Source organism: Haliotis cracherodii, unplaced genomic scaffold (assembly GCF_022045235.1).
Source record: "Haliotis cracherodii isolate W230 unplaced genomic scaffold, xgHalCrac1.p SCAF_7, whole genome shotgun sequence".
In the NCBI taxonomy this organism is placed as follows: domain Eukaryota; kingdom Metazoa; phylum Mollusca; class Gastropoda; order Lepetellida; family Haliotidae; genus Haliotis; species Haliotis cracherodii.
The window spans coordinates 13,305,371-13,320,368 of record NW_027266330.1 but is presented as its reverse complement, the minus strand read 5'-3'; the positions used below and the strand labels follow the sequence as shown (position 1 = coordinate 13,320,368).

The window sequence follows — 14,998 nt, the reverse complement described above, 5'->3', positions numbered from 1 at the left end:
AAATATTGAAACAATAACAAAATAACACAAAGAATTGAAAGCCAAATTGACTCTTCATGACTTAAACAAATTGATCAATCATCAGAAACTGCTTAGTCAGCAATTTCCCACTTATACCCCAGCCTCGTGTCCACTTTGTGGCTAAAGCTGCTGGTCTGAAGTAAGAGGGTGAAACACTTGTGATAGGCATGACAGCTGCTCCAACCCACTAAACCTAGTTTACTTCAGCCAATGATATGCTATGGCCATGTGCAGACTGGCAGACACTGACTATTTGACACAGACTATATATCTCATCTGTATCACTGGGCTATATTTCCATCACAGCGCTAAATGTCTGTTACATCACAGTGCTAAATTTCCATTTCATCACAACACTATATTTCTGTTACATCAGTGCAAACATTTTTATATCACACCTCAATTTTCGTTATAATACAGTTTAATTTCAGTTATAAGTGAAAGTGTTATAAGTTTCTGTGTTATAAATGCCAAATTTCTGTCGTATCAATGATATATTTCAGTCACATAAAAGTGCTAAGTTTCTGTTAAAATTTGTTATACATTGTATCACAGTGTTAAACTTCTGTTAAACTACAGTGCTAAACGCCAATAACACATTGCTCACTTCCGTTATATATGACTGTGCTATATTTCTGTTTTATGCCAGTGCTATATTTCTGTTATATCATTGTAGGACTGTCAAGTATTCAGATGAAGAGAAGAAATAAAGAGAGAAAATAATCCAGTGCTATGTACCAGAGACTAGGGCTGGGATTGGCAAATCGGGTATTCTGGTTGAGTGGGTACTGAGAAGGGCCTGGGTACCCATAGGACTACTCGGACCCATAGTTAGTCATTTGATACATTGTTCAATGACAAAAATGTTCAAGAACAATATGGTTACACTACAAGTCACTAATGTTCACAATTCTTTCTGACTATGCACCCATTCCTTCTGACTTTTATATGTTTGAACAAAGATAAAACTCAGTCAACTTCAGTGTATGCATGACCGGATCATTTTATACTTGTATTGAAATAAATTTTGTCTGAGGCTACGGTCAAACTATTCCCAATCGGACATTTTGTACCCATCTCTTGAGACCTCCAGCATGTACCTGGGTAGTGTAGGGTAATAGGGGTGTGGGTACCAGGGTAGTAAAGTTTGATTCATCCCTGCCCTACCAGTGACCATATACCGACATGTCTCGGGCTAATACATAGGGCGAGAATGCATGTATGACAGACTGCACCATCCAGCCACAAGTCTACAACTAGATTATCAACCAGCAAATAACATGAGGCCACATCAGTCACCCTCTGCAACAAGCAGCTATCACGTACTGAGTGTGGTGTCGATATTTTTTAGACAAGTTCAGGTTACAGACTGTCAATTGATTTGGACAGGTAGTGAGGTAGTGAGGTAGTGAGTGAGTGAGTGAGTGAGTGAGTGAGTGAGTGAGCGAGCGAGCGAGTGAGTGAGTGTGGTTTTACGCTGCTTTAAGCAAAATTCCAGCAATATCACCCGGGTATGTATACCCGGGTCTTCGGCGTGACGAGCAAACGCTTTAACCACTGGGCTACCCGACCACCCCTTTGGACAAGTAACAAGTGTTTATGACAGTAGCAAAATTTCCAAATAACCTAATATAAGCAACAGGTATAATTTTACCACCAGAAATACCGAACATACTTCAGTTTGTTTCCAACAATGTGGTCGAACTTGATTCAGTGAAAAATAAAATAGGTCAATAAAAATCCCCAATTCTAAAGACACAAATTCATCTTTAGGTTCCTAACTACACAATCAGAAACCATTGTCATGAAGAAATTATAAATACCATATTCACCATATCAAGCACCCCTCTCTAATAAACGACCCCTGACTAACATCTCGACCAATCTGAACGTGACGAGTTGGGTTTAATGCCACTTTTAAGCGTGTCAGCTTAATGTGGGTGGAAAGCCTGAGGTGATGCAGGTCTCAGACGTTTACCACTTCGGCAAAACCCACAAGCACGGGTATGGTGCTGACAAACCCAGAAACATGGAGAAGTAATCAATCATGCCATAAATAAAATAAATACAAACAAAGACCTTATCAAATATACTGTAAGACTGAGAGTAACCACGAAGCTAAGTGCCACCATGACAGGATCAATGACGAAATAACCTAATCACTAAGCTCATTATCTTGGCTACAGCAAGTAAGCTTTCTCTGCAACTGCACTTGATTTAATCAGTGTGACAATATGCTTAGTGAGTAACTGATTTGGTCTAAACGCCAATTTGAACAGTATCACGATGTGTCAACTTAATGTGGGAGGAAAGCCCGAAGTGATGCAGGCCTCAGACGTTTACCACTTTGGTGAAACCCACAAGCATAGGTATGGTGCTGACAAACCACGTTACATTATCAGGCGAACCTGGATTTGAACCCACAATCTGAATCATAGCTTTCTGGTGTACCCAATGGACACAACTCTGCATAACAAATGGAAGTGCCTTAAACGACTGAGCCACCTGTGCCTACGACTGAGCCACCTGTGCCTACGACTGGGCCACCTGTGCCTACAACTGGGCCACCTGTGCCTACAACTTTGCCACCTGTGCCTATGACTGGGCCACCTGTGCCTATGACAATATGACAAACCATGGTGATCCAATTTAATAAAAATCAGATGACAGTGTTTGCTACATACATGTGAGTGTGGCGGTAGCAAGCACTAAAATCTGATTTTTTAAAAATTGCACTGTGATTTAACTCTTACCTACAGTCTGCAAGATCCCTGTTCAATGATCAACCAGCATCCCAATGAAACATCTTAAAAAGCACTCTAGATACAATCTGACACAAACTGCCTTGCATAATGACCCTACAAGTTTATACCCCCCTACTGACAACTCAAGTGCTTGCCTCTTCAGAAAACAATGGAAGGCTCGACCTCCCCGCTCCAAACATACAAGCCAATTCTGACTGTCAGCCACTACTGTAAAAACACCATGATGATTTAATCATCTCCCCAGATGGTACGACCCAATAAATCGATAAACATTATCACACTAACTATCAGTTTTCGATATTAGAGAGGAATTGATAAGATCAGTGTCAATACTCCAACCATATTAAAATATTCAATAAATACACTTAACTGTAGGGTATTCTCGTAATATAGTTATTTAATATCTCACAATCAGTCAAATCTAGGACTGCTATCGTAAAATAATCAATAACTGTCAGCTTTATTTGTTAACATTAGTAGCATATTTGTGGTCAGGCTGTTATCGATGTTTCCCTGTCTGTTTACAGTCACCATGTTAACAAAAAATATCAACTCAATACATTTTGTATCAACATTCGGTGCTAATTGGCCTGTGCATTGCTAACATGATGCTAGTGTTTCTAAGTCAGTCATCACCATTCACACTGTGGAGACGGTGGATAGGTTATTTTATGGAGTATTATTTGGTTAACACAAATTCTGTCCTAAATTCAATGTTGGCAAAAAAATAACAAACCAGTCCTGCTACTAATATGAATGAAAAACAAAAAAGGGGCAAGATACTGAAAGATATGAACGATAACTGATTGTATTTTTTACATTTTAAAAAAGATTTTGTCTGGCCCAACTATCAACTATTGGTTTGTCTGGCCCAACTATCAACTATTGGTTTGTGTGGCCCAACTATCAACTACAGGTTTGTGTGGCCCAACTATCAACTACTGCTTTGTCTGGCCCAGCTATTAACTATTAGTTTGTCTGGCCCAACTATCAACTAGTAGTTTGTCTGGCCCAGCTATCAACTACTAGTTTGTCCGGCCCAGCTATTAACTACTGCTTTGTGTGGCCCAACTATCAACTACTACTTTGTCTGGCCCAACTATCAACTACTGGTTTGTGTGGCCCAACTATCAACTACTACTTTGTCTGGCCCAACTATCAACTACTGGTTTGTGTGGCCCAACCATCAACTTCTACTTTCACTGGCCCAACTATCAACTATTGGTTTGAATGGCCCAACTATCAACTACTGCTTTGTCTGGCCCAACTATCAACTGCTGCTTTGTGTGGCCCAACTATCAACTACTGCTTTGTCTGGCCCAACTATCAACTACTGCTTTGTCTGGCCCAACTATCAGCTATTGGTTTGTGTTGCCCAACTATCAACTACTGCTTTGTCTGGCCCAACTATCAACTACTGCTTTGTCTGGCCCAACTATCAACTATTGGTTTGTCTGGAACAACTATCAACTACTGCTTTTTCTGGCCCAACTATTAATACTGCTTTGTGTGGCCCAACTATCAACTACTACTTTGTCTGGCCCAACTATCAAATATTGGTTTGAATGGCCCAACTATCAACTACTGCTTTGTCTGGCCCAACTATCAACTATTGGTTTGTCTGGCCCAACTATCAACTACTGCTTTGTCTGGCCCTACTATCAACTATTGGTTTGAATGGCTAAGTATCAACTACTGCTTCATCTGGTCCTGCTATCAACTATTGGATTGTGTGGCTCAACTATCAACTACTGATTTGTCTGGACCAACTATCAACTACTGCTTTGTGTGACCAGCTATCAACTTTGGGGTTACAACACCTATGACATTGTTTAAGTCATGATGAAGCTCTGATTAATGAAGCTAGGGAAATACCTGTTGGGTGTACACTGTATACCAATGTAACATATCAAAGATGTCCTTGAAACTTGCTCTTATGGTATTTGAATCAAGCGCCCACCTTACTCTTTAATTTTAACCTTTAGGACCCATTGACATTCATTGTTAATTTCGAACATTGCTGTATACAGTATACCAAATAAAAATCAATTCAATTCAATTTTAATAAATCCTCTTAATGATCAAATGTGAAAAGTTTTAAAACCTTCAGCTTTGTAGTCAAAAGGGGAATGCTGTCTGCACAAGAAACAAGAGAGGCATTCAGTTGAAAACTGTAGTGGCTAATCCTTAACTTCACAACAGGGCAGTGACCCATTATCTTCTTAGGCATTTTGTGAACTATATCAAACATATCTAGAGAGGATCTATGAGCTTGATACAATAATGTCTGCAATCCAAGTTGTGATCAGATTAACTACCATGATAACAGTCTCTAACTTTATCCAGTCGTTTGAAGCCTGAGTTTCGTAAACTTTCATTTGGTCCAGGAAACTTTGGTAATATAAGTCCATACATTAACACTAAGATCTACTTAAAATGTTGCCAAGTGACAGGTTCGGGTTGGTAGCCTCAAAAGTTTTTGGCACACTGTGATAATAAGAGGTGATGCGATTGTCTGCAGGTTTCAAATACAATGTAATACATTATAATAACTCGTCACTTAATGTTTTGACGGATCACTCTTAGGTGTGCTTTGTATATATCCATTAAAGGAAACACACTTAGCTATATTCAGTACTGACATTGCAATGTCATGATTGTTTGAGACACTATGACATTGCAATGTCATGATTGAGACAGTGACATTGCAATTCTACAAATAGTTTACCCTATACAGTTCACAACTTCACATTTTGTAGCAGAAAACTTAACATTTTTTAGCAGTTGATCAATCACTTGTCTCATGTGTTTTTCTGAGAGTAGATACCCTTCTCGTTAGGATATTGGATGGCAAGGGAAAGCATCATCAAAAGGACTATCATTATACAGTCTCCCTCCACCATGTCCACTGTCATTTTCTTTCTGGAACACATGGCTAAATAGTTCAATGTAAGGAATAGTCACTTTATGCCATTAAAGGTGTACTTACATGTACATATATATGCTTTAGAAGTTTTATTTATTATAGGTCTAAAACGTATTGAGAATTAAATGATTTTAATGAAGTGACACAACTGTCATTGAAAGTGTTTAGTTACCTGCAAAATATTCCCATTGCGGTGGTCACGCGTGACTTGACAATATATCCATTGGCAGCCGCGTCTATTCTCTATTCCATTTCATCAGTTGGCCGACATTTTTATCACTATGGTTTTGTGACGCCGCACGATCTAAATATAGATCGCCACACTGGGTTGACAAGAAGGTGCGCAGTGTACTTTGGGGAAGTCGGTTTAAAGAAATGGCATAAAGCATGTAAGACTACCAACAAGATGTGCCTACTTTTGCAAGGAAGAAAATATGAAATAAAGGAACGCAATAAAAATAAATAAAATAAATGCTATGTTCCACAGCAAGTAAAAGTTGAGTCTCATTTTGCAAGTTTACCACGTCGTCTGCTTTGTGCCTTATTTCCGGGTTTCACATTGATAGTATTTTCCTTGAAATATATTCCATCTATATCTCATGTTTAGATCGTCAGTTGAACCACAGTTCTTTCGAACAAAAATCTTTGGCAATATTTCTGCAAAACATATTTTGAGCAGCAAGAAATGATACATATCAGATAGTTAAAACACAACTTATTTGTCTTTAGGGACTACTTTGAAAGTTCTCTGTCGGATAGAAAATGTAATTCCTAACATTTTGACATATTCCTCATACCCCACGACAAAAAAACTTCGTTCTGAAAATGTTGAATTCCGGAGTTTGGTGGCCTCTTTGTCACGCATTCTTGTGTTTTGTCCTGATTTTCAGAAGGTTTGCCGACTGATGTGTATTTACTAGGTGTTAAATATCATTTATGTATTTTTATAGACCAAATCCACCATTCCATATTACGCACTGCACAAGATGGGCTTACCGGTCACTATTGCCGGCGACGGTAAAAAAACCTACCTCGCGGAAAAGCTGGATGAATATATGATATACTAAATATTTAATTGATTCCTGGGGTTAAGCTAATCATATCCCGCTCTCTTAAAACTAAATAGACTGAGGGACGTGCGTTGAAATGTTCACACGAGACAGACGCCTCTCTCCCTCCATCCAATACATTGTCCGGTTTTTTCAGAAGTTAAAATGGAGCACTGCTGTACAGTCGAGTAACGTTTCTAGTCATTATGTTGAGTAATATGTTGTGTAGCAAATACTAGTGCGTTTTGGAACCGGAAGTGGATGGCTAATCTTCCCAGCAGGCATCAACAATAATGGCAGCCAGATGACAGGTGTCCGGAAAAATATTTTCTGTGTATTTAGGATATACTGCCGCAGTTACCAGTGATCCTGTTACCATGACACTGGTAGCTGCCGCGAGTAGATTTGCGAGAGTCTATATTTTTAGTCCGGAAGCGTTCATATTGTGCATATTGTTACTACTTTTGTACAACTCTTTTCTTCACATCCAACCTCTCTGGCGGTTGTTCCAAAGAGCCCGTGTGAAGCTTCAATTGAAACTAAGTGGGAACTACGACCATGTTCCGGAGCATAGTGAACAAGACGTGTCACAAGAAAAGACTAAAGCTTCCTGGGAATCTAAAAAAGAAAATGTTGCAGTTTTCGCTATACAAGGCCGCCGTCCACACATGGAAGACCGTTTTAATATTGTGATTGACTTGGAACACACAAGAACGTCTATATATGGCATTTTTGATGGCCATGGAGGGGAGGTATTGTTCGTTTGTCACTTATTCACAATGTATTCAGAAGTTATGTTTTGATTACATTATATTCTATACCAGATTATATAATTTTTAGAAGTTGCATTTGAACTTCATATAGATTGTAGGGACAGTACGTCAATGGTTCTGTGTTTTTAAGTCATGCATGAAATAATTTCTGAGTGTGACATCACATGCTTGATTCAGTTCTCAAACCAAACTATAGAGCTCTGCTCAGTGAAGCCGACAATGCTTTAGCTGTGCAGAGTAAACTGGTTTCTTAACTAGATTTGAAGCCAGTATCTATCGAAGCCTACATTACAGCAATATAAGTATGCATCGTTCGCTTAAAGCCAATCACTCTCCTACCCAGAGTTCTTTGCAGCCAGCCGAGTACCTCTGTCACGTTGTGACATCTTACACATTCCATTCATGTGTTTGGCATCTGTTTCATTGTGACGATTCTACACGTTCACATAAACATACGTCATGAAATGTTTACCTGCAATTGATAAATATCCTAAAACGTAAAAAAAACTATTCCCATTTACATATTTATCCAGTCATCAAAGCCCTATGAAGAGCTAGCGATATACGGCCACTTTGATGTGTAAAGCTATATTGTCTTGCACCTCACTGTCACATTTGTAGTAGTATATCTACATAATTCTGCAAAACAATATGTAAGGGGCAGCAAAAGGCTTGCATAAGGCCGGCCTGTTTTGGAAAAAAATGTGTTTGTTTACAAACAAGAGGAAAGTCTGGTCACGTGTGATCAGCCTACACCTCGGCGAGGAGAGTCGGGGGTCTCGGCAATTGTTTTCAAACAAAGCTTTAGAATGGTTGAAATCTTGTCCCTTTAAATAGTAAACAAAGCATGCTCAGGAAGAGAATTTGTAAATGTCTACATCTGTATTATGAGGAACACAACGTTTCGGGGTATATGCTTACTCCACCATCTGGTGAATGAATGATATGCCAAGTACAGTTGATGAGAAGGTGAAGAGAATGATCGTTACATGAGTAATATTGTAGTTTATCATGGAATGTGTCTCTCTCAGTTTGCAGCAGATTTTGTGGAGAAGACTTTGTTTAAGAGCATCATGATACGGCTACTAAAGATTTCACTGGGCGAAGAACCCGAGAACTTCACTCAGATGCTGATCGAGGAGTTTCTCACCGTGGACAGACAGCTGCTCAGTCTGGCCAAGTCACACATGGAAATCTCAGGTGACTGATTCTTTCCACATTAGAATATAGATTCAATAATGGAGAAATCACTCAAATCTGGAGATTCTGGAAGTAGAATCATGGCTCGTTGATTCTACTTCCGGAGTCAACAGATTTGAAATGATTTCTCTGCCCTAAAATGTTATGTGAATAGACAATGCCATTTAGAAAGTGGTCAAGTGTAACAACTGTTATATTTGGGATAACACTTTCTCAGTAAAGTACAGATGGCATTGTGTATTCATAGCTTTCGGCCATGGGAGCCGTGCCAATTTACACTTGTCAGAGGGGTACTCAAAATACGTGATCTAGACTATCAGATGTTGGACCTTCATTTTTTTAAGCCTTGGTGGGTTAAATCGCTAAATTTCTGTTCTGGTGATTAGGTGCCTCACTCTGGCAAGTGCGGGTTTGAATCCCAGCCGCGACTCAACCCCAAAATGTAAGATAATCTGTACTTTACTAAGAAAGTGTTATCCCAAATATTACATTTGTTATAAAATGTTATGGTTGATATACAGGGTTAGAAACTAACAGTTTTCGTCCACTAGTCCTTATATTGATAACATACAGCAAAACCCTTAAAATGGGCCAATTTCTACTAGTCCTTAGGATAGCTTTACTATTGGGCAGTTTGGTAAGGATTATCATGATTATAGGACTAGTACCAATTTCTAACACTGATATATAATTTCTCTATAACTTTGTATAATGACTTACAGTTGTGTCATCTTTACTTGCACAATTTCATGGTATGGCCCTAACATGTTAGAAACTCTATTGCTAACATTGGTATCATGACATACAACAGTTATCAAAGTCATTTGTCAACAAATTTTCACTTGGTTGATACATGTCATCGTATCCCAACTGCTTACATCAATGCTCATGATGTCAATCACTGGATTGTCTGGTCCAGACTTGCTTATTTACAGACTGTCGTCATATAGCTGAAATGTTGTTAAACAACAAACTGGTTTCACCGATCTGTGAGCACTCATAATTCCTGGCTACTGTTGTTGTTTTTAAAATAAGATAAACACAGTTACCATGACTATAGATAACTACATATGTCAGCTGAAGGTAAATTTTCTCTCTGACATCATAAATGGCGTAAATGGTCTGAAATGCTCCAACTGCATTCCAACACAGAGTTATTGAAATTGACCCTTCAATGACCTTCATAAACTGGAGGCCACTCTGACTGGTCATGAAATCATGATGTATTCAGTCAATATATGATTATACACATTTTGTGACCCCTCACATCTTTGTTGGGGACATAGGTGGCCCAGTCGTCTAAGATGCTGCAATTCCCTGTGCAGAGTTGTGTCCCTTGGGCACACAAGCAACCTATGATTATGAGTTCGAATCCCGGTTGACCATGATTATGTTTCTAGGTTTGTCAGCATCTTACCAGTGCTCATGAGTTTCTCCAAGTGGTAAATCTCTGAGACTGAATCACTCCCTCCCACATTAAGCTGACACCCCGTGATATAGCTGGAATACTGTTAAACGCGGCGTTAAACCCAACTCACTCACTCACATACTGTAGGAAATTGATCACATTATCCTGATGTCATTACCTGTTCCTTAATATGTCTACATTTTCTTTGACAAACCGTCACCTATTATTCATCGCATATTGATTAATTAAGCCAACGCGTGATATATAACTCGAGTATTGTTTAAAGTGGCGTTAAACCAAACTCATTCGCGCTAAGTAATTCTTCATGTAGTTTATGTTGGTGATTGAATTTTTGTTTAGGTAGCAGAAATTTGCCATGTATTGTCATATGAAATGTTGACTTGAGAGGCTAGAGTGTGATTGCTCTTTTGTGCAGGCACCACAGCGCTGGTGGCGTTGTTGAAGGACAGGCAGTTGACTGTGGCCAACGTTGGCGACTCCCGCGGGGTGCTCTGTGATCAGGATGGCAAGGCCGTTCCTCTCTCCTTCGACCATAAGCCACAGCTGGTATGTGAATAACACAATGCCCAGCTTGACATTGTTACCATAGTTACAGGTAGAATTACAATAGACTTGTTTATCCCATCATCCTAGTCAGGCCATGCTTTGTGCTGTGTATTCATGGAACTTGGCAGTAAAACCAGATAGGTGTGTTTATATTGGTGCATGTCTGCCTGTTGCATTAAGAAACAGGGGTGGTCGGGTCGCTCGTCATGCCGAAGACCCGGGTTTGAATCCTGACATGGGTACAATGTGTGAAGCCTCTTTCACTGGAATATTACTGGAATATTGCTAAAAGCGGCGTAAAACCATACTCACTCATAAAAACACTAACACTAATACTTGAAAATCTTGACTTTTAGAACCAATCTTTCAAAAACATTGCATTTGATGTGGTTCCAGAGTGTAGCTGGATCGTTCTCAGCAGCTCGACTCATTAGAATCACATGTAACACACGTGGTGTCTCCTTCTTTTGAAGACTGCCTCCACGGTCTAGTGGAGAGCGGAAGGCCCGGGGCTCTATCCCTGGCCGCGTCATACCAAAGGACGTTAAAATATGGTACTTGTTGTTACCCCGTCTGGCACTCGGAATGAAGGGGCTAAAACAAGGACTGGTCGGCTCGGAGTCAGTATATTGTGTCTGAGTGGGGTATTCATGTTAAACTGCGGCATGGTATATCAGTGGGCTAGCTCTTTAAATCGGCATCAGTCCAGACTAGTACAAGCAGCCACACACACAAACTTCATGCACATCGCTATATAAGTGCAATAATCTTGGACGCAACGTTAAACCCCATTTCACCTCTCCTTCTTTTGAAATACCTGTGCCCGTGGGTTTCACCGAAGTGGTAAATGTCTGAGACCTGTATCACTTCGGGCTTTCCTCTCACATGAAGCTGACACGCCGTGATATAACTGGAATACTGTTACAAGTGGCATTAAACCAAACTCGCGCGCTCACTCACTCACTCACTCACCCAGCAGTAAATGGGTACCCGGTAGGATGAGATGGAGCTGTGACTGTCAACCTTCTAGCACCACAAGGCAGATTGGGTTGTATACTCCCCAGGCTGCTGAGGAGGACAATTAAATGCAGTCTGTTCCATTGACCGGGGGTAGTAATGTTAGCACTTATGGATGGTGTTGGCGCTTTACAAAAATTATTATTATTATTGTTGTTATTATTATTGTTATTATTATCATTATTGTTGTTGTTGTTGTTGTTATTATTATTATTGAAAGTTTCATCAGTTGCTTTTTTTCTTAGATAACAAATGTCATGGGCAATAGCATTTACCATGTTTACCAGGAATGTGTACCATATATGGATCGTCACGATATGGCTGAAATATTGCCGATGTGACGTTAAATTTTAACTCACTCACTACCATATATGGAAAATATCGTTTCACCATGTTCACAGAAAAATATGATCAGTTGCTGCTTTGGGATGTTTTTGTTGGTTAGCACCGGAAGGAGTGGCAACCGTGAAATATAAGTCACTTGGGTCATTGTGTGTCATCATTCCTGAACTGATTTATGATTTTGCAGCTGAAAGAAAGGAAGAGGATTCGTCAGGCCGGGGGTTTCATCAGCTTCAATGGGGTGTGGAGGGTAGCTGGTGTGCTAGCCACATCAAGGGCTCTCGGGGACTACCCTCTGAAGGAGAAAAACTTTGTGATAGCCGAACCAGATGTCTTGAAATTTGACATGGACGAAATTCAACCCAAGTTCCTTATTTTGGCCACAGATGGATTGTGGGATTGCTTCAGCAACGAGGAAGCTGTGGACTATGTGAAAGAGAGGCTGTCAGAGCCTCACTATGGTGCCAAGAGTCTCGTGTTGCAAGCATATTACCGGGGCTCCGTAGACAATATTACTGTGATGGTGGTAAACTTCACAACAGGGAAGGTGGCATATTACAACGCTAATCGGTAGTTGGTGGTCGTCCAAAGCTGTCTGTATTCATTGAAGGATTCTCTAACATGGTTGTATGTTATCACATTATTCCCCCGATTGTGTGAATGGTTGATACATTCTTTTATGGCCTTATCTCAAAAATGCAGCTCAAATTTTGTCAATATCTAAATAGTATGTTTTCCGAGATCTCACCTAATTCTACCTGTTGCTAAACATGTGACACAGGACACGCTATCCTTACAAAATGGCCTCCATTCTATAGCAGACTTAGATTGACCAAGAAACATTGCAGGTCGTGTGCTCAACGCTTCACTTCCATTCGATCAGAGTTTGTTTGTTTGTTGTGTAACGCCTCACTCAGCAATATTCCAGCTATATGACGGTGGTCTGTGAATAAGTGAGTCTGGACCAGTGGTTGATATCATGAGCATTGACCCCTGCAATTGGGATCGATGGCATGCATGAAACCAAGTCAGCAAGCCTGACCACCTGATCCCGTTAGTCGCCTCTTACAACAAGCATAGTCGCCTTTTACATCAAGCAGTTGTTGCTGAAGACCAATTCTATCCGCGGATCTTCACGGGTCAGTGACCAAGTGGTAATCAGGGAATGTCAGCTTTGTATACTGAGACTGTTGTCACTAATAAACTCAACAGGTTTGTCATTTCGTCATTTAGCGTGTCTTCTGTCCCGTGAGTTGGGAGGAAAGTGCAGTGTAGGAGTAGTGTTCATCCTGACATGGTTCAAATTTGGTTGCTAGCACAATTTTTGCCCCAAGTCTTGTCCTCGACATACATATGTCGAGGACAAGACTTGGGGCAAAAATTGTGCTAGCACAAAATTCACAGTTTAAAAAGAAAATATTCCATGAATAAATTGCAATTGTTTTTCAATTCAGAGAATGGACTCTTTTAATATAATGGAAGTATCCCATTTTGGCCATTGGTGTCATGATATTACACAGATGTTCAAGTTTAATTTCAGTCAAGATTATTCTCAATCTCATTAAAACTGGATCTTTGTGCTCATAACCACTACACAAAAACACATTTGGGCGTTAACTATCACGATATCGTAAGCAACGCTCTGATTGGTCGGATGATATGTCATTCTGAAGTGACCTGTCATGGTATGTCCACAGATATCTATGTAGATCTGATTTTACTGAAATTGGATTTATTTTAGAACAAAACCAGTTGACTTTCTTCGATGTAGCCACCACACCACTAGTTCAAAATGAGTGAAAATTTGTCGGGGTGAGTTATTTTTCATGAACACCTAGTCCATTTGGACTACAGAATTGTGGAATAGAATGATTTGTGGTTACTCTGATTTGCTTTGAAATTACTGACAATGTTAATGTCCTATTTTCAGATTATAACCTGTGTCTATATGTTGTTAACCTTAAAGATCCATTCCAAATGCCTATTGAGCATCAGTTCTCAATGATACTGTTACAGATTTTTCCACAACTTAAATAGAACTAACCTGATCATAGTGAAATTGTTGGTGATTGGGAGTGATGTCATGATTGTTACAATTAACACTTGTTTCAGCATCGACCATTTGATCATATTGGGGGTGGAGGGGGAGGAATGTTATAGTTACTAATTATTCAGGCTCATGGTTTTAATTAAAAGAATATCTAAATTTGCTGCTGCAGCTGAAAAAAAAATATTCAGTCTCCAGACAAAATCCAAGTACATTAACCCCTCCCCCCGAAGATCAAATGGTTGGTCCCCCAGTGGTACTGACGGAAGCAGCCACATGCACACTGGGACTGTTTGTCAGTGCTATTTGTAAATCTTAGTTTGACTTGTACTTAATTTATTTGTTTTTTACTATCTGACATTGTGTGACTATACTGAAATATTTCTATATGCAGGAACAGTTTTCAAGAAAGCACCATCTTTTCTGTACATGGCATGCTATTGTTTCACATGAGAGATGTATTTTCAATTCGTTTTCTTATGAAATAAGGAATTGGTCAGTTTAGGAAAAATAGCCTTGGTAATATTAAGGGCCAGGGTTCTACTGATATAAAAGTAGTTTTTGAAATGTAGAAGATGGGAAAAGGATCCCTTTGTGTTTTTGAAAAACAATTGATGTGACCTAAGAGAATCCTTGACTGGAGTCAGCATGTTGTATATTCCATGGTGTGATGCACTGGTGTGGTGTGTGTGATGCACTGGTTGCTGTGTTGACCTGGTAGTCACCACTCTGTATCTCAGGAACTGCAGGCAACAGGTGTGAACAGGAGGTAGCTCATCTGTTACAAGGGGCTGTAACCATGGCAACTACGAAGGGGGGAACGACTTAAACAAGTTGATTTTTTTAGTCTTAGGAATTTCTTTTTGACCAGTCGTGAATGAGG

General features: G+C 39.8%; 1 protein-coding gene across 1 annotated transcript; it reads left to right on the top strand.

The window, feature by feature from the left end:
• Positions 1-7,055: 7,055 nt before the first annotated feature.
• On the top strand, positions 7,056-13,371 carry LOC139447653 (protein phosphatase 1L-like). The gene is made up of 4 exons (XM_071229080.1): positions 7,056-7,513; positions 8,566-8,734; positions 10,579-10,709; positions 12,256-13,371. Exons 1-4 carry the CDS (start codon positions 7,139-7,141, stop codon positions 12,640-12,642), a joined length of 1,062 nt encoding a protein of 353 aa, XP_071085181.1. The 5' UTR covers positions 7,056-7,138; the 3' UTR covers positions 12,643-13,371.
• The last annotated feature ends 1,627 nt before the right edge of the window (positions 13,372-14,998 follow it).